The sequence below is a fragment of the Columba livia genome, chromosome 17 (genome assembly GCF_036013475.1).
Source record: "Columba livia isolate bColLiv1 breed racing homer chromosome 17, bColLiv1.pat.W.v2, whole genome shotgun sequence".
In the NCBI taxonomy this organism is placed as follows: domain Eukaryota; kingdom Metazoa; phylum Chordata; class Aves; order Columbiformes; family Columbidae; genus Columba; species Columba livia.
Window position 1 is genome coordinate 10,275,214 of NC_088618.1, and position 22,169 is coordinate 10,297,382.

The window sequence follows — 22,169 nt, forward strand, 5'->3', positions numbered from 1 at the left end:
AAATCTGCATGAGGCCGATGCAGCTGCCTCTTGGCTCTGGGGAGTTTCTGTGGGGAGAGGTCAGGGCTGGTCAGATTGACTCTCCATTTTTGGGGCAGTTTTCTGAGTCATCTGGCCGTTTCAGCTGAGGAGAGACTCCTCAGAGCTCTTGTATAAAGCAGCGTTCTTGGCCTGTAACCATCTTCCAGATTAAGCCTCAGATAATTCACCCAAGGCCAGGAGAACTGTTTCCTGAGGAATTCTCTTCAGTCGGTAGCTCCGTATGGCTGACGCACAGGATCACTGGGAAGGTGTGTTTCAGAGGAAAACCTCCACGGCCATCAGCTCTGGGGTTCTGAGCTCCAAATGTGCTGCTCTGTATTTTCCAGGGCTAAGAAAAGCCTGTTGCCTTCAGTTTCAGATGTGACTTATGGAGAACGTGGTTTTGGTACGCAGGCTCTTTGGGTGTGTGTTTGTGATGCTCTGGGGCCTCCTGGCTTTCAGAGGTCTCCTGGGATCTCTTCTTCAGAGGTGCTCTGGGCACCTGACTCTGCGGACTTCATCTCCTCGATTTATGGCACCTTTAGTGAGAGGTGCTGAAGCTTCAGCTCTGTTATCCTCATCTTGGAAAGCCTGCCTGAAAAAATCTTTCCTAAGTCATTTGGGCCAGTGCTACTTCTGGAATTGGATTGGGGCTGCGTGAAAAGGAATTGGTAAGGTTGCCCTTCTAAAGGACTTACCCTCTGAGGAAATGGCTTTGTCTGTGTTCCCTCTGTTTGTCTGTGCACCCCCGCTTTCTAGGAGAGAGGAGAAAAATTGCTCCTCATTTCTCCTGCCTATCCAGGAAAGCATGGGAATGCTTAGGATCTAGAGAGGAGAGAGAGAGGGGAGCACAAGGCATCCTGCCTTGAGTCCTCAGGATCAAGGTACCAGATTCCCAGCGGTGATCTTTAGTCAATCTTTGAGAATCCAGCGGCAAGCTCAGTGTGGATCTCGACTTCAGGCAGGGATCATCCTCTGCCTCTGAGGACAAGGGAGCCCGGCCTGCTGAATGGGTTTTGCACACAGGTTATCTTCTAGATAACCCTCAGGCTGCAAGCCTAAGTGTGTGTTAGATTTGCCACCACTTAAGGCCTGTAAATTAGGATAGATGCTTTTTGAAAAATACATTTTAGTCCAGACAGAAAGCATGCACATGCTATAGGAATTAGGAGGGGAAGTGCTGTGGCCTGCAGTACAGATGAGGTCAAATTAGATTATCGTGATGTTCTCTCCGGTCCAAATCTGTGAACTGCAGTTCACAAGTCTACCAAGGTAGCTAGCGCTGGTGCATCTTGGGTCAGAAACAACACAGCTTGTGTGTGCATTAGCAGGAAAAAAAAGGGTTGAGCTGGAGATGAAATGGATTCGCATTTCATAAAACGAAATTCCCAAGTCTGATTTTCCCATTTTGGCATTTCTGCTTACTCTCCTAGTTTTGTTTTGTTTTCTTTCCTTGCTGTGTCCAAATCCTTCTCCCAGCTTTGTAAAATGGAAGTGGCAAAAGAAAAACGAAAATGTATGAGGAGGAGATCCATGAGTATTACCTAGGGATAAAGGAAGAAAGGGAGAGGCTGGCACCCCAGTTCTTCGTATCAAAATAACAGGCACAAAAGGCGAAGCTTCAAAGAGGATCCCGAATACAGTGTGAGTTTCTCCGCTTCAAAGAAGGATCACTTTATTTTTTTTTTTCCTTCCAAAACTATGAATGAAAAATATGGGCTGCTGTTTTCCTGAGGAAGAAAATACAAAGGGCTTTTTTAGTACAGTGAGAGAGACTGAGAAGAGCTCCCAAGCTGGCTCTGGTTTGTCAGGTGCAGCTGCTCGCACTTTAAACATAGCGGGATCTCTAGGAAACACTTCTGGCTCCAAAACTGGAATCTCTCTGAGATGCAAGCTCAGGCCATGGACATGCTTTCTGAAGGAGATTATTTTTTCAACTGTAGGACAGAAGTCCTGGCAAGAATTGCATTCATAGTGTATGTAGCCAAGTGTCTTGGCTTAAGTTGGATGGTGTTGGAGATCTTTAGACTGCACAGGGAAGTATTTCAACAGCCTCTCTGGATTGAGGCTGCCACCCTCACCGAAACCAGAATCAGAGAAGGAAGATATCTTGCCCCTACCACCTCAGGCATAGCTAGTCCTCTGTCTAGCTCAACATGCATGAGGATGCCTCAGAGCAGCTCGTGTACCTGCTTCCTCCTTTGCTACTTCAATCCATGGGAACATGTTGGTTTGTATTATTTTTTAGGAGGGAAAGCAGTTCTCCATCAGGGTTATTTGTATGGACCATTGGGTCTCTGATCTTGTAAGCAAGTTATTTGTTTCAAATCCTAACCGAAGAAACTCAGATCATCTTTCTTCTTCAAGGGCTGGTTGGATGAGGTCTTGCGGTAGAGAAAGTCAAATAAATTGTGAGATAGGAGGCTCAGAACAAATAAGGTCTTTTTGTCATGGAGCTTTATCTAAGCTGTGAAATCTTTGCCCCAGGCTGTTGTTGCTAAAATTTGCATAGGCTCCAAAACGATTGGACAAATTCATGGAAGGTCTTCTAAATACACAGACACGCTGTAGAGTTCGGGAAATCCCTGAATCACAAATGGCTGGAAGATGATGGAGTATTCTGGGGTCTATCATAATATCCTTGCCTTTGTCTTTTATGTTCTTTCAAAGGTGTCTGTTGTCGGTTGGTATCTTGGGGGGTATTGGGCAAGGTGGACCTCTGCTCTGACATGGTGCAGCCAGTCCTTTGTTTGTCATTGAGAGAGAAGTTGGTGCTTTCAGAAACTAGAAATGCAGAGTTACTGGAAGAAGCGGGACCTGGACCCAGTTCAGGTGTTTTCTTGTGAGCTTTTGGATTTCATGAAGTGGAAGTGCAAGAAACATATTCACAATGACGTCTTTGCATGACTCACTAATCAGTCGTGGCTCCAAAGGTGCTTGAGAAGTGTTTAAAACCAGTCTGTGTCTCTCCCTGGGCGTGCAGGTGATCTGCGTGTGGGGATGAGTCGGTCACGAAAGCTCAGCCCCTCTCTTAAGCGTATCGTGTCCAGAGAGAGATCTGCTCTCTAAAAATATCCTGGAAGCAAACAAGAAAAAAGATCTGCTGAGGTCTGAGGACGATTCTGACCTTTAGGCTGCCATCTAATACTCAGTCCAAATTCTAAACTGTTTGCCTGAAACAGGTTCTGAGGTCTCGCTCGGGCAACGACTCTCATACCATCCCACCCAAGAGAAAACCACCATGTCCAAGGCGCTGGATTCAGCGAGGATTGGAGTGTTTGCCACAAGTGCATAGTCATGTACACCTGCCAGAAAAATGGTGCGGTTGACCTGGGTGTATGAAATGAGCTTTCCTGCTGACTAATGGGAGAACCTTTAGATACCGATGGTGAATTTCTTTAAAGGAAGACTTGTTCTGTGCTTATGGTGGGCGTGGTTTCCCTCACTTTGGATCGGGAGAATGTTAATTAATCCTTAATCTGCCGCTCTCTGGAAATTTCAGGGATCAAAGCTACTTGTCAACCTGCTGTGGATTTCCAAACTGGGTTTTGGATTTTCTTCCACAGATCAGAGGGCAATTTATGCAAATTCTCACGCATAAGATGGTCGCAATGAACAGATGGGGAGGGGAGGAGAAGGGGAATCTGATCACCTCTCTTGCGGCAGTAGCCTGTTTGGCTTGTGGTAACAATGCCACTGGAACAAAGGGTTCTCTGTGCTCCGCATCTGGTAGGCAGATAGCCAAAAATGCGGTAGCAGAAATGGTCATTCAGGTCTTTGGTGGGTCACTTGATCTTTGCCAGGTGCCGGCGGTGTGAGGGCGGGCAGGAGCACCTGGGCAGGCTGTGCCTCAGGGTGGGCTCTGTCTGTCGGCCGAGTCTCATTCCCGGAGTTTTGAAGCCAGATCTGCAGCGCAGGTGAGCAGGTCCTGGCGCCGTGTGGGTGTCCTACACCCGCTCCCGGAGCCGGGCTCTGCGCCGTGCGTCCTCCGCCCCAGAATCGCCCTCTCCCAGGAGCAGGGTGGCCATTTCTAGAGCGTTTCGGTTCGCATTCCTCATTCTGAAGCTGACTCGACAGCTGTTATTCTTCTGCCTGGTTTTTCTACACCAATGTTGTCATGGTTCCTTCTAGGATGAGCCAAGACATCTTTCATTGCTATTCAGGTGGAAGATGCCCATTTCTGCAAAACCTTTGCTTAAATATTTACAACTGTCTTCAAAGTTTGCCTGTGTAGCAGTGCACCCAGCATTTCTTATCAAACTTGTGTTGGAAATTTGTTTTTCTAATCTGCACGAGGCCGTCATTGACTTCCTCCTTTGCGGACACCTATCACTGTCCCAGTAAGACTGGAAGATATTAGAGTGGAACTAAGCCATTGAAAGAAAAAAAAACAACAAAAACAGGGCCTTTTGTCCAGGGCCAGGTGGATTGTACTGTGTTCTGTTTGGGTACAAAATGCCTCACATCTGTGCACCTGGTTATTTGGGCTGTGCTGAGGGCTGCTTTGGTGGAGAGTCTCTGAAACGTGTGACTGTCCCTTTCCCTTCCTGTCACCACCACGCTGCTCTCATCAAAACCAGGTGCTGCTTTGAGAAGGACCTGTCTGCTCCTCTCAGGAAGGTGCCACTTGCTGCAGAAGGTCTTGGCAGTGGCAGATCCGTGGAAGATTAGAAGAGCTTCCATCCCCAGGGACGAACCTTTTTTCACTTTTTGAACATGTTACCTCCACTGAGCCAAAGCCATGATCTTTCTTCCGCTCCTGTCTGGTTTTCCAAAGGCAGAAAGAGCCGCTGGAGACAGAGCTTAGAGGAGGTGATGCTGGACAGCTTGGGTTTAACGTTCAGAGGTTTGGTACCTACCGCTGACCTGCCAAGTACCTGCCAAAGAAATTGCCTCTTGTGGTCGGGTTCCTTGGGAAGGATGTGCCAAGAGAGCAAAGTCTCTGCTCTTCGGCCCCCTCCTTGTCCTTGGCTTTTTTGACCCTCGTGGCTGAACATGGTGAGAGGCATCAATCCTCAAAATTAACAAACGTTGAACTTCCAACCTCACATGTTGGATAACCGAGGCCTGGACCAGCCAGTGAAGTTGTTCCCTGGGAGAGAGCCTTGACCACTAAGCTAAACAGTTTCCTAGTAAAGTGATCCGCTTCTTTGACTATGTTTAAAGAATTGAAACAAATATTTATTTAAGGGTGGGGAGAGAATGGGGAGAAAGACAATTCACCCGGCAAAAAAGCCTTTGTTAAAGTACAGTTATGATCATAGATTATTTCCACACCCTATTAAAAATTATCTTGGGGGTGTTTCTGAAACTCTTCGGTGCAATTTTCCACACACTTCTCCCCCATCCAGTTCTTGGGTAATTGATGTGGTTCATCTCTGCCAGCTGCTGAGGATGGGCTGGAGATGCCACCTCCATCCGTGGCTGTGCCAGTTCCCCAGTGTCCCTTGTTTCCCCATCCCAGGCTCCGTGTCCCCCGGGGGGGTGAGCCAAGATGGCGGCACCTCTGTCCCACATGAAGCCATAGTTGGGGACACACACACAAAGTGGTTGCAGGAGGGAGTCTGGCTGTGAACCCCTTCTCCTGTGTGTGCCGGTGGTTTGCCTGTGATGGAGGGAGGGAGGTGCCGGGCGCCCTGCCGCCCGCCATCCCGGGCCGCGCTGTGTGTGAGGGCGCCGCCGCTGGCGGGGCGGGCGCAGCGGGGCGGCTTTGTGCCCGGCGCTAATCCGGGCGGCAGCTGCCATTGGCGGCCGCGTTGCCATGGCGACGGCCCCGCCGGCGGCCGCCTTTGTTGGGGCCCGCGCGGCCCAGCCGGGAAGGGCCCGGCGAGGCGGGGGGGGGACCGGTTCACCGCCATGATATCTGTCCGCTGGGGGCTGCCACTGCTGGGTGGGTGTGGGTGCGGGGTCGGGGCAGGCCTTGCTTCCCCCCTGCCGTGGTGGGAGCCGGCCATGTTACCTTCATCCCCGCGGTGCTTGGTGCTGCCTGGGTGTTTGGCTGTCGCTGGGCCTCAGGGAGAGGCAGCCGGTCTCCATCTCCTCCCCTTGCTCCAGACCAGGAGGGATGAGCCAGGAGGGATGTGGCAGGAGGCCAGAGCCCTTGGGCAGGGTGCTGGAAGTGGCTGCTCCCTGTGGGCGCAGGGAGGCTCTTCTCTATCTCTGGGTGTGCTCCACTGTGGGCTCCAGCACCACCCTGCACCCTCACGGGGTTACAGGGCTCCGCTTTATCCCGCGGCACTGGCTGTGTGCTGAGACCACCCAGCTTATCTTACCTGTTACCTTGGAAGGAGACAAGAAGATCCTCGTGTGTAGGTTTTGTTGGCAATAAAAACCACCAGTTGTAGCCATACACAGAGTTGCGGCCTTAGTGTTGAGTGGGGTGAGGCTGTTTCACATATTGTGTGTATATACACATAGATACCTATCCATCTTAGATTTAGCTCACGGCAGGAAACAGCTTTCAAATAAAGTATGTGTGTTATTGTCAATACGTTGTGGCAAGACTTTGGGGTGCTGGGTAGACGCTGGGTCCCAGAGCACCAGCAGAAGCGTAGAAGGCTCAGCGGGAGGAAGGCTGCGGCTCTCTGGGTGCACCGAGTGCCGCTTGGGGTGAAGCGGCTGCACATCTCCCAGCTCTGAGTGCTCGAACAGCGTTCGGCCACTGCCCGGGGTGTTGCTGTGAGGTGGTTTGGTGTGTGGACATGTGCTGGGCGCTGCCCCTTGCAGCTCGTCCAGGCTCCGAGAAGAAGAGGTGGTCGCTGGGGCTGGTTGGACAGGGTAAGTCAGCACAGCTGGGCTGTGCTTGTCCCTGCCGGGTTTTTCTTTCTCATGGTCCTGTCTCATCGCAATGGCTTTGTGGGCTCCAGCGACCTGTGTTGAGGTCTTCCGGAGCAGCGCTGCTGCAGAGTCCCATTGACACAGCTTTCTCCCAGTCTTTACTGGGAGGAGGACAGCTGTGTGCCCAGACTTTCCGAGAAACGGATGCAGGAAGTGATCTAGCTTAAATAATGAACAAAAACAGACAGTAAAACCTCTTGAAATATTTTAAGCCACGTCAGGTTTTGCCCAGCACGTCACAGTAGTGCCGTAGTGCCGGCACTGTGAAGGGGCAGAACGGAGCAGCGATGGGTCATGGCAGCGTGACCAGCTGCCCTCAGCCCCCAGCGGCGTCTTGGGAAGTGCTGAGGACTTGCTCTGGGTCTGTGCGAGTCTGTCGTTCCCCGTGGCTCTGGCTGGATGCCTGGCACATTTCTCAGGTGTTTGTTGACTTGGCCGAGGGAGGCTGAGCCGGGATGGGAAGAGCATGGGATGAGCAGGTGCCAGGTTGTCTGTTGTCACCTGGCTCTTGGGGGATGGACATGTTGGACAAGCCCAAGGGCATCAAAGGTGAACTCTGTCTGCTCGTGGTGGCACTGGAGACATTAGCAAGGGCTCTTCCATCCTTGTGGCAGTGAGGTGGAGCCGGCTGTCCCTCTCCCTGCCCTAACCTGTTGGCTCTCCAGGAGCGATGCTGGTGGCTGCCTGCACTGGGATACGGGCTCTACTGGTGGGATGCTCTGCAGAAGGCAGCAATGCAGATGCTTCCCGGGGACATGGCGAGGGAGTAATCCTTCCACGGAGTCAGGGGCACCTGGGGCTTGCTGCCTGGGGAGCAGTGGTCTCGCATGGAGGAGGAGGAGGAGAAGGACCAGGGCAGCTGCTGGCCGGAGCCTGCCGCCGCCTCCCCTGAGCACTTGCACGTCCAGTTTCATAATCGGATTAAAGCAGCGGCATTAGAGAAGAGGGATGGGTCAGTGGGACAGGTTTACACCGGGGCTTACACGGAAGGGATTGGGGTGTATCTTTTAACCCTGCTCAGCCTGACCTGCGGGCGGGTGCAGCTCGGGGAGCGGGGAGATGGGGGACAAGTGGGCGCAGGCGAGATGTGCTGGGGGGACAGAGCGGCCCCCGGGGGCTGGGGGATGGGACCTGGCCGCCCCTCCCCCCGGGAAGGCAGCCCTGCTCAGGCCTTGCAGTAAATTTGCTCTAATTACAGCCTCCAGCAGTGGGAAACCTCACTAGAGGAAAAGGCTCCTCTGGGGTGGGGGCGGGGGCGCTTCCCAGGCAGGCTCTGTTGTCTGAGGCCTCCGCTTCCCCTGGCGCTGGGAGGCCCCTTATTCCTCTCCCCTCTCCAGCTTTGCTTCTCTCCCCCCCTTTAATTCTCCTCTCCTTTGAGGCTGGGATTTGGGAACAATGCCTTCCCTGCTCCTTGCCCCCCGGCTGGAGCTGCAGGCAAACAATCGGGGTCGCTCCCTGCCAGGGGCCGGGCTGAGGGGACTGAGCTCGGCAGCACCTGCCCCAAGCTGGTGGGGAAACAAGGCTGGTTGTGGCCTGGGGAAGCGCCTGGTGCGGTAGCCGATGTGTGTGTGCGTGTGTACACGCACCCCGTTTCCTTCCTGGGGACAGGAGGTCTCATCTCTATCCCCTCAGGTGTGGGGAGGCCTGGGGAGCTCTGCACAAACATGTCAGAGGATGCTCATGGCAACAGCAGTAAGCTGATGGGAGCCCTTCTCTTTGCAGGTGGATGATGCGATGCTGATGTTCGACAAGACAACCAACCGACACCGAGGTGAGAGAGCTGCTGGCCGTGGGAGGGGGAGCTGCGGCGGGTTTGCCTCCCGCAGAGGGGTTGGTATCCCAGCAGCAGGGCATGCGGGTCGCAGCTGCTCTTTATCTTGCCTCCAGTCGCCCCATCCTTCTGCATCTGCATCCTTCAGCAGCGTCCCTCGCAGCACAGAGGGCTTTTGTCCAGCGCGTTTCCTGTGCTGCAAACTCGCTGAGTTGCAGATATGTGAGAGGAGGCGGCCCCCTCCCCTGCCCGCTCACCTCCGCGCCTCCAGCCCGCAGTGTGTGTCTTACCTTGTCCCCAGTAATCTGAGCGCTGGGAAAGCTGACACGGGAGCCCGCGGAGTGCCTGCCTCTCGCCCCTTCCTCGGCCCGGAGCCCGCTTCTGCTCCCAGGTCACCTTTTTTTACCCGGGTCTTGCTGGTGAGGTCCGGTTACAGGATGGAAGCAAGGCTATAATATTTGCCTTATCCGGGCCCAGGCCACCCATGGGTGTCCTTGCCTCCCGCTTACCCAGTGAGTCTTCAGACCGACTTCCCTGGAGCACGGCAGAGCTCGACACAAGCATTGCACCCCCTCAGAGATTCATTTGCAACAGCTTAGCGTGCAAACTTAGCACCAGCACCTTCCAAATCGGCCAGTAACAGCCCCGTGCTGGGCCACTCTTGTGTCTGTGTGCTGTTTGAAGCACTTCCAAGCACCTCTGCCCCTGGATCAGCCAGGGAACGCTCCCTTCTGTTCTTGCTACACTGAGTGCACTTCAGGTTTTTGCTTTATTTTTCTAAAACCATTAAATGTACACTGGTTGTCTGACCTGGGATGTTCCAGCTTCATTTTAAAAGGGAAGGAGTGTTAACCCCTGTTCCTCCACGGGTGCCTCGCAGTCCCTAGTCCAATTAAATAGCTGTAGGGTGAGCTGCCGTCTATCGTGTCGGCAGCGTGGGGCTCTGCCCCAGGCCTGGTGGGGGTCTGATGGGGCTCAGGACTGGTTTCAACATCAGGATTTTGTTCTTGAACACCCAGCCCCTCCACTTGTGGGTGTTGATGTGAATGGTGTGTAACTCCCTGGGCACAGAGAGAGAGGAGTTTTACTTTTCTGGCAGTACAGAGGAAAAAGTGGGGTTCTGGGCAGCAGATCCTTGTTTGTTTTTAGAAATTATTTTAAAGCACCATGGAATTGGCCAGTTCTGGAAGGTGGAAGGCTCTGCTTAATCCCAGCTTGCTTGTAAGGCAAGCTTAAAGGCGTCCTCCCACCTGCCTCAGTTTTCCGGAAGCGGCTGCAGTCATCTGAGAGGAGTTTAGTCTGCCCACCCGAGCCGGGCTTTGCCAAAACTGTCAGCAAAGGGGCTGGTGAGAGAAAGGACGTGTGAGCGTGGGCCATGAACACGCTGTCCTGTCTTACCCCAGATACCAACCTTGCTTTGGTGAAACTTTGCGAATTGCTTTGCTTGTGTGCATCTCTCTTGCTCTGTACAACTGCATTGCTGATATTTTCCTGCTCACACGAGGCTTTGTCAGCAGTGACCGTGAGGAAACGTGCAGGGGTCATTGCTGGTGGGGTGCACTTAGCGAGGGTGGCGACGTCCTGGCAAGCAGCTGTTCGGTTCTCCACCGACCCTTTGTGTGAGCGTCTGCCGGGATCCTCCCCAGCATTATCAGCCATGTGGTTTGCCTGGCAAATAGCAAAGTTAAAAAACCCCACAACTTGGTTTTGAGAGCAGTTGGATTACAGAGGGTGGGAAGTACAGGATGAGAAGGGGAATATATAAGGGAGTGGTGCTGCTCTTGTGTATAAAAGCAGGATTTGCTGGAGAGGGAAGGTGAGTGACAGCCGTTTGAGAAAGGGCTGATTGTACTGTCCTTCTGCCAATAAAAGGGTGTGGGTAGCGGGTGCAAACGGTGCACAACTTGGACATGATCAAGGAGTTTTGCCTTTTCTTCAGGGTTTGGGTTTGTCACGTTTGAAAGTGAAGACATCGTGGAAAAAGTGTGTGAAATCCACTTCCATGAGATCAACAACAAAATGGTGAGTGTTTGGGGCAGAACCCGGGGGAAAGGGGGCAGAGGTGTGGGGTAGAGCGGGGCAGGGTGGGGGCACTGGGGTCCCCACGCACCATCTTTGCAGTGGGGAACTGGATGGAATCTTCTTCCCAAAGTCACAGCAGCCAGTCTGGGAAAGAAACTTGCAGTGTGAAGGTGATCCAGCACGATACTGAGTTTTCAAGGAGAAAAGTGTAACGAGGAATTGTGCAGTACTTGGAGGTTCTGAAGTTACGTGAAACCTCTTGGTGGCCTGGGAGGGGCCAGGTTTTAATCTTCATTCAGAAATGAGGAAGATTAGGCTTTGAGGCCCTGGTACAGAGCCCAGCAGAGCATGGGGGCAGCTCCAGGGGAGAAGAGCAGTGTTTGAGCTCCCTGTTGGCCATGGTGGCTGCAGAGTGAGGGGGAAGGCTGGCAGCGCGGCCAGAGGCAGGATGGACAGAAGGACAGCAGGACAGACTGCCCGGGAGTGTCATCAAGGCGGACAGCCCTGCCTGGCCCGTTCCTCGCGGCAGGTCTGAGCCTGACCCTTCCTTTCTTGTGGCAGGTGGAGTGTAAAAAAGCCCAGCCGAAGGAGGTGATGTCCCCGACGGGCTCTGCGCGAGGGCGGTCCCGAGTGATGCCGTACGGGATGGACGCCTTCATGCTGGGGATCGGCATGCTGGGTAAGCCCAAGGACAAACCTCCGCTCCCTGTCCTGCCAGGCAGCAGCTTAGAGGTTTTATCCCCAGGGCGGCCAAGGGCAGCAGCTCTTCCCCGTGCAAGGCCGGGGATGCTTTGGGGGGTGCTGGGACGTGTTTGTGATCGCAACTTGCCCTCTGGTGGCACCTGGAAAAACTGCAAACTTGTCACTGGTGCCCTGCGACAGCGGGAGCTTGGGGGGCGCAGCCATGTGCTGCTGGGCAGCTCGGGCCCTCTGCAGCTCCATCAACAATCCGCAGGGCCACAGTATGTACACTGGAATTCTTTAATGGCTCTCCTGGAGTAGGATGTCGCTTTACAGCTAAAGTGTGGAGTGATCTGCGCCCAAGCTTCTTCCTCCCACACTTCTGCAGGCTTTCTGATGAATTAGTTGATTAAAGAGCCCGTGAGCTTCCACTTGAAACAATGGTCCCTATAAATGTCCTCGCTGCCATTTAAAGACTATAAAAACGCCTTTAAAGTTCTAGCTAAGCTCTGGCTCACTTTGTTCCCTCGCTTTCAGGGACAGCAAGTATCTGGTGTTGCAAGGAAAACGATGTGCTTATCATGAGACTGTCTTGTAAGGAGAAATTGTTGACAAGCAAGCTGGGTCTCATGCCTGTCCACGATTCTGAGGCAAATGTGTTCAGATACAAGATTTAACAAATAAAAAACTTCCTGTGTAGCCTCAGATTCCAGGTCTACAAACCCTCGTGCCTGGATCTGAGAGTCAAGCACAGTCCCTCCAGCACAGGTGCTGTTCCTGGCTCTTCTCCCTCCCTCTCTTCATTCCGGCCGGGCTTGAGCTCAACCAAAAGCAGTCTTTGCTCAGGATCATTGCTGATGTGGCTGGGCAGAGTATACTCAGCCTGGCTCTCCTTGCTAAGCCTCCCGAGTAGCAGTTAGTCACTGAACAAAACCCCAAAACCGGCATTTTTTCCCCCAGTGTTTTTGCTTGACTTATTGGAGGAAAATAAATCTCCAGCCTGTGGGTTTTGCCTTTTCTAAACCATCTAAATTTTAAAGCAGCAAGGCTCAAGCTGAGTCATTGGGAAATCCACGTACTTAAGTCTTGGGAAATCTCAAATCAAATATTAATCTCTGAGTCAGTGCCCTGCATTCTCACAGGCTCGTTCTGTATAGGTGGTCAGCTTCCTGGGAACGGCAGGGATTGTCCTCCCAGCCCGCGCCAGGAAGGAGCTCTCTGCCTGCTTTCGCCAGCACTTCTGGTGTAGAAGTGACTCAGAGCTATTCAGCCATTCAGATGCCTCCACTGCCCTGATCTCCTATTTGTGAATCCAGCTGATGCATCAGAAAGCCTGAGTCTGCAGAGCGATGAGCTTCTGAGGAGGAAACCTCCATGTCCTTACATGTTTAGAGTGACGAAAAAAATCAAACGGGCCTGCTAGAACTCTTCTGCAGACTCGCATGTGCTGTGCATTCTGCCAGCGATTTCCTGGGGTTTCTGCTGTTAGTCCTGTTTGTTCTGCCCAACATTGATGGTTGCGCTGCTTGTGGACCCCATGAGCTTGCAGTAACAGAGCCTTTTTCTCTCACCCAGGTTATCCAGGCTTCCAAGCTGCCACCTACGCAAGTCGAAGTTACACTGGCATTGCACCTGGCTACACTTACCAGTTCCCTGGTGAGTGGTGCTCCCTGCTCGGATTTTTGGTGTGCCTTCAGGTGACGGGGGTCCCTGGCGTGATGGGTGACCCAGGCTCTGCCCCTTTCACCCTTTCCCCTGTTTGGTCTTTCTTTAAATTGGAGACGGATGTGGAAGGGGGAGGGGAAAAGCCCTGGAATAGGTGGAACAGCCTGTCCTTCATTAGGATTATCCGCACACTCCAGTGGCAGGAAAAGCCCAAGGCAGCTCTGACGCCTCCTCCGTAGGGCTGCTGCTGTGACGCAGAAGGGCCCCTGCAGCTCTGCCTGTCCCGCTGCCTTTGTGTCTGTCTGTCTCTCTTTACCAGAGTTGCCACCGCTCTGAAAATAGCACAGAATTTTATAATGTGACTTTCCATAGGTCGGGGAACTCCTCGGTGCCCAAAACGCAAGCACCTGCAATGCTGTAGTTGTGTTCTGAACAGCGCCTGGACTGCTCACAGCCTCCAGAAAACATCTGTGTGGGCGATGGGCTGCAGATCCCCCGCAAACCGGGTGGTTTCAAGCTCCCAGCCCCGCCATGTGCTCAGAACACGGCCTCTGGTGGACCCTGCTGTGCCGCAGCTGCTCAGCGCCTGCTGGGGCCTCTTCTCCCCAGCGTTCCCCGCCAGGCAGGGGACGAGGCACACGCAGAGAAGAGGCTGTCGTGCTGTTTTCTAGAGAAGTGGCAACTCCGGGCATCCCTTCCTTACTTCATCCCCCAGTCTGATGGTTTATATATGAAGCCCTGATGTTAGGGGCTGGGAATGGGAAGTTGCTGCTTTGCCTGAGGTGAGCCCAGGCTGACTGGGGCTGAAAGTTGCTGTTGCCTCCTAGCTGGCTGGAAGCTCTCTGTGAATCCAGTTTATGTGTCCCAGTCATAGTGGCTTCAAGTGCCTGGCTGTAAACCCATGGCTGGATGAGTGTGGAACGTTCTAAGCATCTGCTGGCGTGGCAGCTGAAGGGCTGGGTCGGATGGGTTGCAGGGCAGCACTGCGGGGCAGACCTGGGGCTGCACTTGCCCTGCCTTGGCCAGATTTATTCTATGGATAAATGGATTGTTTCAGTCTCCAGAGCAGGAGTCCAGCACCTTTCAGCACCAGTTATAAATTAGTTTAAAGAAGACCCTGGTCTGGTCGCAGTCTGGCAGCAGGCTGCTCCCCCAGCAGACCCCGCTGCTGTCACTTTGCGGGGTCTCCCTTGGGGCATTTGACAAGTTCCTAAGCTGTCTTGCATTTCGTTTTTAGAGTTCCGTGTAGAGCGGACCCCTCTCCCGAGTGCCCCCGTCCTCCCCGAGCTCACAGGTCAGTCCCGCTCATTTCCTAAACTCGCAAGCGTGAAGGGGAGAAGGGGGCTTTGGGCTGCTACGTGGTGTCTCTGCTCCACAACCTGGTGCAGTTAGACAGGAAACGTTCCTTGTTTCCTCTTCCATCTGTACGAGCTCCATCCAGAGCTGGGGCTGGAAAGATGGAGAGGCAATCAGAGCCATGTGTGTTGCCTCAGAGAAGGGCAATGGAGGTCACACCAAATGAAGGCACGTAATCCTTAGATGGTGTTTCCTGCTTCTTGCCTTGTTTTCAGCTCCTCGCCCCAGGCTGGGTGTAAACCAGATATGGAAAACTGCAGAGAGCAGGGTGACTTCTCAAAGGTCTACCAACAACCTGAGCTGCTGCAAGGACAAGATTTGGAGTGCTGGGAGGAGGGAGAGGGTGTGGGGGCACTCCCGGTTACCCTAATCCCGTTCCCCTGTGCAGGAGGGGCTGCAGGGAATACTCTCCCCACTGCAGGTGGTGCAGCTCCCCAGCTACTCCCACACAGGCTTCCCGGGCAGAAGCGAGCGTGGTGGGACTCTACAAAGTCCTGCAGTGCTCGTGGGGAACTGTAGAATGAAATGGGGTCGGGACCATTCTCCAGGGACTAGTCCTGGCTCAGTGTCCTCACAAGTGCAAATACTCTCTGGATCCTCAGCCCCTGCGTTGTGTGCAGTATGTTCTCTCTAGGTGATGCTCCTTCTATCTACTCTCCCTTCCATGGCCGTGTTTTCCGCAGCTCTATCATGTTCATGGTTTTTGTTGTAGAAAAGCAGCTTCGTTTCGCACCCTGCTCCCCCTGTGCCATCTCATTCCTGTGGTGTGCCTCCCCCCAGCGCTTCCTTGCCCCCACCTGTTTCAGGGTTTGAATCTGTCTGCAATGGGGGTGTGGAAAAGCTTCCTGAGAAGCTCTCCTGGAATTATCAGTACCAACAGACTTGAAAGGGCGTTTCTGTGGCACAGATCCGTGTCAAATCCTCAGGGATTCTCTGTTGCTGAGAATGCTGAGGTAGGCAGCCACCAAGGGACAACTCACCCTGAGGAAAGTAGAGGGAGACCAAATACCAGCTCCCTCTTAATAAAACCCTTCCCTGACACCACATATGCAACTGCATAAGCACCTGACCCCCACCTCTGAGCCTTTTGGTTACCAAACAAAGGAGATGTGGGTCCGGTTGTTTATTTACATGTGTGTTTTTACAGCAAAACCCGTAAAATATGCGGGGGAATGTTAGTGATTTGGCAAAAGTGGGTTTTTTTGCCTCCGGGGTCCATGCCTGGCTGCTCTGTGCCTTTTCCAGGCGGAGGTGAATTGCCTGGGGCCTGGCAGTCACTGGTGGCTGGGGCGCAGCAGGGCTCTCTGCAACAAGAAGTTATTAATGCCGCTGTCCTGGCCGGGTGCCACCTTAGCTTACAGTCCTGAGTGTCTCGCTGAAGCACCAGCTGGGGATCGTGGCATTCTTCCCTTCCCGTTACGCTTACCTACTGCTAAACAGTCGCTGTGCAGCCTCTTGGCTGGGCTGAGAGCTGCAGTTCGCACGTAGGGGCTGGAGTTGGTCCCACAAAGGGCAGAGCCCCCTTCGTTCCGTACAAAGGCCCCGCGAGCTGTCCTGCGCTCGAGGGCCCTCGTGCCTTCAAGTGGGTGCGTGCGCGTAAATGGGCTGCACTTGGTGGCCTTGGCAAGTGGAACTGAGAGGAGGGGATGGCACAAGCAGGGCTGATTGCTCCAGCATGCAGGGAAGCTAACGTGCAGGTGCTTTGTCATCACAACACAACCCTGGTGTCTCAGCAGATAGACCGCAAAAGGGGTTTTTCCTGGAAATAGATCTAGAGGCTTTTGGAGAAGACCTCGCTTCCTTCCTCAGTAAAACCGCATTCATTCAGTTGTGTCTTAGGGACATGAAGCAATGACAGGGCAGGACGGTGGCTGCCAGCAGCCTTTCCTCCCCAGAACAGCATCTTTGGGGCTGCTGCGGAGCAGCAATGTGCTCTCGTTGGCCCAGGGCCTGTAATGAGCGGCTAACCCAGATATAAGCCTCATATGACGTTTGTGTGAAACAGGCTGGTGCCTGCTACTAAATATTCCCTTATAAGCTAGTCTGGGTTTCAGCCTTAACGCGATTGATTTGTTCTGACCTCTTTTTATGGTGCTTTAAACAGAATCACAGTGAATTTCACATTCAAGCATGAAATGCTGACCCAGTCATTTTAAGGGCAAAGAGAAATGCACTGGCGAGAAGGCTTGTGCCCCGAGGGTTGGATGCCTGTGGCAATAGAGTTGGGAATTAGAACTGCTACATATAAATTAAGACTTAGTGTTTCAATTAAGCCATTTCTAGTCCCTGCTCCCTAGGTATATGTTTTCTGCTTTTCTACAATTAACAGCAAGGAGTTGGGCATTTCATGAGCACAACTTGGGGAGGATGGTGCGTCTTGAGAAGAGTAGAGAAACAGGGAGAAAGGCTATTAAACTGTTACTTAGTAATAGTACCAAGGGACAGCGAGGACGGACTGAGCCTCAGGATGCTGAGCTGTCAGCTGCTGCTTTTCTCCACATTTACAGCCAAAATCTGGATCTGTACCTTCAGATTAACTGTGTCGTGCAAGCTAAGGAGTGACAGGATGTGTCTGCAATTGCCCACTTCTGGTTCAGCTTTTCCACATCGTGCCCGCAGCTGCTCCAGGCTTGTGGGCTTAGCAGAGTGTGGCCAGTGAGTCCCCTGAACATTTGTTGTGCAAAAGGACACCAGTAGATGCAGGGTTGTGCGCTCCCTCTCGTTGTCCTTGGATGTCCTGTGTGATGCACTAAGCTGACGCGCCTCTGGGCCTGGTATTTTGCAGCGGGAAGTGAAGGCTCCTGCGGAGGAGTTAGTTCCCCGTGTAGCCACAGTGCCCCTGAGATGCCTGTTCCTTCTTTTCCAGCCATCCCCCTCACTGCGTATGGACCAATGGCGGCAGCAGCGGCTGCGGCGGCCGTGGTGCGAGGGACAGGTAACTGCCACTTTCCTCCCCAGCGTGTCCTGGCACGGAGGTTTGCGATGGGGCTGGGGGGCGGGGGGTGGGGGGGCGCGGGGTTGGACAGGGTTTGCATTTTTGGGATCTTGACTCTGTAGTTCTGCTGCCTACCGTAGGTTCCACCCCCAGTCGCACCGGTGGATTTCTGGGCACCACCAGCCCCGGGCCCATGGCAGAGCTTTACGGAGCCGCCAACCAGGACTCAGGGGTCAGCAGTTACATCAGCGCTGCCAGTCCAGCCCCCAGCACTGGCTTCGGCCACAGCCTAGGGGTGAGTGTTCCCTGCCGGGCTCTGTGCAGGGCAGGGGGATGGAGAGCAGCATGGCTGGGGAAGGGGCTGCATCTCCGCGTGGCGATGGAGGTGAGCAGCAGTGGGTGGGCCCCTCTCAGCCTGCAGCCTGTTTTCTGGTTAAATGTCACCTGCCGCAGCATCTGCTGTGCCACCGCTGAGCCCCAGAGCACACGGGTGGTGCAGGACGCAGCAGTTCTCTTGCAGCGTCCCTGGGCTCCGCTGGCTCTCCCTGGCCACCACTCAAGGTTCTGATATCCAGACCTTTCCCTGGTCTGGCCTAGAGTGTCCAAGAGCCTGTGTGGGCCCTGTCGCAGTGTCCTGCAGGTTGACGTGCTCCTTAGACCTGGCACCTCCCACTGAAACCAGCTTTCCCAGCATCTGGGCCATGACTGAATTTGTTGTGGTAGTAGTTCTTAATTTTTCTTTCGTTTGCTAAGGAGTGGGATTTTAACTCTTTCTTCGCAGGGTCCCTTGATTGCAACAGCTTTTACCAATGGGTATCACTGAAGCTGGGGACCAAGGAGGCAGGAGGTAAGAGAGCTTTGAACAGGAACAGGTAATGGGAGGAGTGACGTTCTGAGCTGGCCCCTGTGCCTGGGCTCTCGGCAGGAGCTGTGGATGCCGCTGTGGAGTGCTGCGGCCAGCCCGGGGCTCTCTCTGCACCAGAGGCTTGCCAGGTTGGGTTCCTACCTTGTGCTGCCGAGGCTGGGAGTGCTGTGGAGAGATCGTTTAGTGTCTGGGTGCAACAGGGAAGGCAATGGGAGAACTGACAGAGGAAAGATCTGCAGGGTTGACCAGAATCACAGCCCGGTGGCAATCCTGAGAGACAAGCTTGGCTCACCTGTGTGGCTGGGGAAACCTCCTTCATACAGCTTGTTGTTCTTGCCGCTGCTGAGACCACTGGCTCTGGGGAGCGAGGTCTTTCCTCTTCTGCATGGGAGAAGGGCAGAAGAAAAATCTGAGGCTGATCAGTTCTGTTTCTGGTCCTTGGGTGGGCCTGAGAGGAAACTGGTGGATGGTCTCTGCTTTGCAAACGTGTCTGAAGTTAGCTGGCTCAGAATTAAATTGAAAAAACAAAACCCAAGCAAACAAGAAAAACGGCTTTTCAAAGAGGAGGGCAAAAACTTGAGGGGAAAGGTGTCCAGGCACACTGACCCTGCTGGGTCCTACATCTCCTGGGGCTGCACGGTTGCGGGGCCTTGTTTCCTGGTCCCACAAAGATGGAAGTGTCTCTGCTGTGCCCCATCGCCGTGCCAGCGAGACGCGGAGCAAGTCTGCGTTGGGGCAGGTTTGGCTATCGAGTATTCCTGTCGAATCCCACCAGAAGAAAACCCCCGCGAGAAAAGCTGTTGGTTGTTCTAGACCCTGTCCCTTCCCTCCCCTGCTGTGTCCCGCAGATTCCCCAGTGACCTGACCGAGGACAGCGGCTGGAGGACCTGGTGAGCCTCGGGGGATGAGCCAAGGTTACCTTTTTCTCGAATCAAACTGCACACTGCCGGCCGGCTGCCAGGCTCCTGCCGCCATGCCCTGATCTCTCCCTTTGACCAGACCACACTGGACTGAACCCGAGGAGATCATCTCGCTTTCTTACTAACCACCGACGGTTTACGCTTCCCCCCTCCCTGCCCCCAGCCCACCGATTCTTCTTTTATTTATTTTAGTAGCTGTTAGTTTTATTTTTTTATTTTATTTTTTTATCTTTTTTGGGGGCTACCCCTTCTTTTTGTTGTTTGCTCTTTCCTGAGCTAGTAGACATATTTTATGAATTGGCTTTGTGATTGTGTTAGGTAGCTTTTATTGAGGAGTATTTTTATTTGGCTTTGAAACTGTTTTGAATATTTTCAACTCTGTTGTTGTTGTCGTCAGTGTTTTTAAAGCACGGTATGTAACAAGAATGCAGTTCTGAAGGGAAGAAAGAGACACAGAGAGAGCAAAGGCTGAGAGGAACTGATGTATTTCTATTTTTTTTAAAGAAACTGTTTTTAATTGTTTCTGTTTTGTAAATGTGAGGCTTTGAAAAGTGTGAAACTCCAAGGATCCGAAAATGTTGGACATCGCTATGGAACAAAACAAATGTATATTTTGCTAAGTGAAAAACACTATCCTTACAGCTGAAAGATTTTTTTTTTCCTAGGTTTAGTTTTATGTGGGGTTTTCTTTTTCCTCCTGTATAATATGTAAATATTGTGAGCTGAACCTGGCTGCCGCCGGCAGCCTGGCTCCAAGGAGCAGCTCCAGGTCCTGGACCTGGTGCCGCAGCGTGAGCAATACTCTCCAGCAGAATCCTGACAGGACTCCGTTCTTTTTTTGTACACCTTTTACTGTAAGATTTTAAGAACCTCTGATGAAATGAAAGGGGGGGTGGGTGGGGGTGAGGCCGTTGGCTGTTTTGCTGAGCGGGTTAAAGCTGCTTCCAATCGCTCGATGTACAGACTCCATCACTGGGCTCCGTAGCGCCAGCCGCTGCGTTGGCTTTAGGTAAAGGGCTTTACCGCCATCGCTTGTCTTGGTTACTTGGAAAGGAATTCACTCTCCAAACGCTATTGCTCACGTCAAAGTTTCCGGGGAAAGGGGATCCACCTCGGGAGGCGAGGGGATCGGAAGGGGTGTCAGCCATGGCCGGGGGGAGATTTGGGTGGTCGTTCTCCGAAGGGCAGGGCGCTGGGGTGGGAAGTCACTAACGGGGGAGAAAAGCATTAGGGTGGTGATTTGGGGGCGGGTTAAGGGCTTCTCAGGGATTATACGAATTATAGAATTGCAGCTTCCCATTTGCTTTACTCTGTGTTCTTGAAGACGGTGGGAATTTGTCCATTGTCCTGCGTGGGGGTGGCCTGGTCCCCTCTCCAGAACCTGCTGGGGCTTCCCCTGGGGACAGTTTCTGTGCTGGGGACGCCTCCAGCAGCACATGGGGCAGGTTTGGGTCTGGATCTCATTGAACCAAAGACCTTGTTAAGGGGGGTGATTAAGCCTTTTATTAAGATGCAGCCGAACACTTTTCCCAGGGAAATAACAGCTTCATCTTAAATCTAAAAAATCATTCCCTCTCTTCCCCCAAACTGAGCCCCTGTAAGGGAGGGGGGGTGGTGAGAAAAGGACCGGGAGGGCTGTGGTGCCCACAGGACCCTTCGCTTCCATCCCCCCCCGTCTGCCGGAGCTGGTCCTGACCTGGGCAATGCGTTTGGAGAGTTCTGTTTAGGTAAGAGGGTACTTAACAGATTAGTACTGAAAACACAAAGCAATAATTTTTGTTACTGAGACAAGAGTCTGTATGTCTGTTTTTTTAAATATTTCCTAATTAAAGAAGAGCTGCATTTTATTGGGTTTATTTTTATTCTATATACTTCAAATTTGGGTCTGCGGACAGCGCTTTCCTCCCTCTCGGTGTATGCGCTGAGCTGCTTCCGTTCCCCCTCCAGACAGGCGAGGCCAAGCTGTGCTGCTGGGCTGCGCTTCCCTCGGCCAGCGCTGCCGCTGCCTGGAGCCTGGGGCTCTGGTTTCAGGGTGGGCATTTTTTTTAAAAGAAATAAAGCTGTGTTTTTAAGCCAGTAAGTTATTACACTCCGATGTTTGTTCTCTCCACACCTGTAACCCTTTTTCCAGATTTCAGTTTTAAATTCCTAATAAATTATTTGAAAACTGTCCTTCGCTGTCGTCATTTGGAGGTGGGAGATGTTCAGATGGAGGTTTCAGGTGAACTTGGAGCTGGCAGGAATCACATCCTGCCATTAGGATAAAAGCCCCAGGTGGGGCTCTGACTCTGTTCTGCTCCCAGACTTCAGCAGTGGCCCAGTTTATAATGTGGGGCAGATCTGGTTTTAACAGAGATTGTGTCTCTTCTGTGTGTCGCAGATGTTTTGTATAGATATTTGTAGGTTCAAGAAAGGAGGGGACAATGCGGTGCTTAGAGGTTTGGCTCAGATGTTCTGGATTCAATGGCTATGGTGGACGAAGGAAGCTACATCTAAGAAAATGAAATGTGACGATGGGAAGAAAAGTCCTTAATAGACAATAGTACAAGAGAAAGGTGAATTCTAACAGTGTGAAATAGGGAACCCTGTGCAGCAGACCTCAATTACAAAGAGTTCTTAAAAATAATCTAATGCTCAAGCCTGTAAGTTTAGGAACCAGCTCTAAGTTGGGATGTCCCCACAAGCATACTGGGGACCAGTGGCTTTATCTGAAGCACAGCCTGGGGGAAACCAAAAATAGCATTGGTGGAAAAATACCCTGCTGGGATTTTTCTCATGAGGCACTCTTGTCATGCTCACATGCTCCCTTTCCCACACTTGGTGATCCTCTCAAATTAAAATGTATTAATTCCAAGATGCGACAGGCCAGTTTATTGGAAGTTTCCTCGGCAACATCAATAATAAATCAGACATTGAGAAGTGAGGAAAAAGGAACCACAGAGTCTTAAGGCTCATAGGGAAGAGAACAGGGAAATAATTTTTAAAAAGTAAAGGTGCCAAAGTAGCAAAGGAGAAAGATAAGACTTAAATGGATATTGAATGGAAAATCAGCAGACTTGTGGGCGAAACATTTTTTCTGAACTGTTGTACAGACTG

General features: G+C 52.5%; 1 protein-coding gene across 8 annotated transcripts in view; it reads left to right on the plus strand.

The window, feature by feature from the left end:
- MSI1 (musashi RNA binding protein 1) overlaps positions 1 to 21,245 on the plus strand; it is a 30,512-nt gene extending 9,267 nt beyond the window's left edge. For 3 of the 8 annotated variants that reach the window (XM_065033784.1, XM_021289589.2, XM_065033786.1), the window contains 9 exons: positions 8,581 to 8,629; positions 10,569 to 10,651; positions 11,213 to 11,330; positions 12,908 to 12,988; positions 14,235 to 14,291; positions 17,220 to 17,288; positions 17,411 to 17,583; positions 18,070 to 18,135; positions 19,002 to 21,245. In XM_065033784.1, the coding sequence (XP_064889856.1) occupies positions 8,581 to 8,629; positions 10,569 to 10,651; positions 11,213 to 11,330; positions 12,908 to 12,988; positions 14,235 to 14,291; positions 17,220 to 17,288; positions 17,411 to 17,583; positions 18,070 to 18,111 (672 nt within the window). In that variant the 3' untranslated portion in view covers positions 18,112 to 18,135; positions 19,002 to 21,245. The remainder of the gene's footprint in view (positions 1 to 8,580; positions 8,630 to 10,568; positions 10,652 to 11,212; positions 11,331 to 12,907; positions 12,989 to 14,234; positions 14,292 to 17,219; positions 17,289 to 17,410; positions 17,584 to 18,069; positions 18,136 to 19,001) is intronic. The other 5 variants (XM_065033785.1, XM_065033790.1, XM_065033787.1 and 2 more) reach the window with 3 other exon arrangements.
- The last annotated feature ends 924 nt before the right edge of the window (positions 21,246 to 22,169 follow it).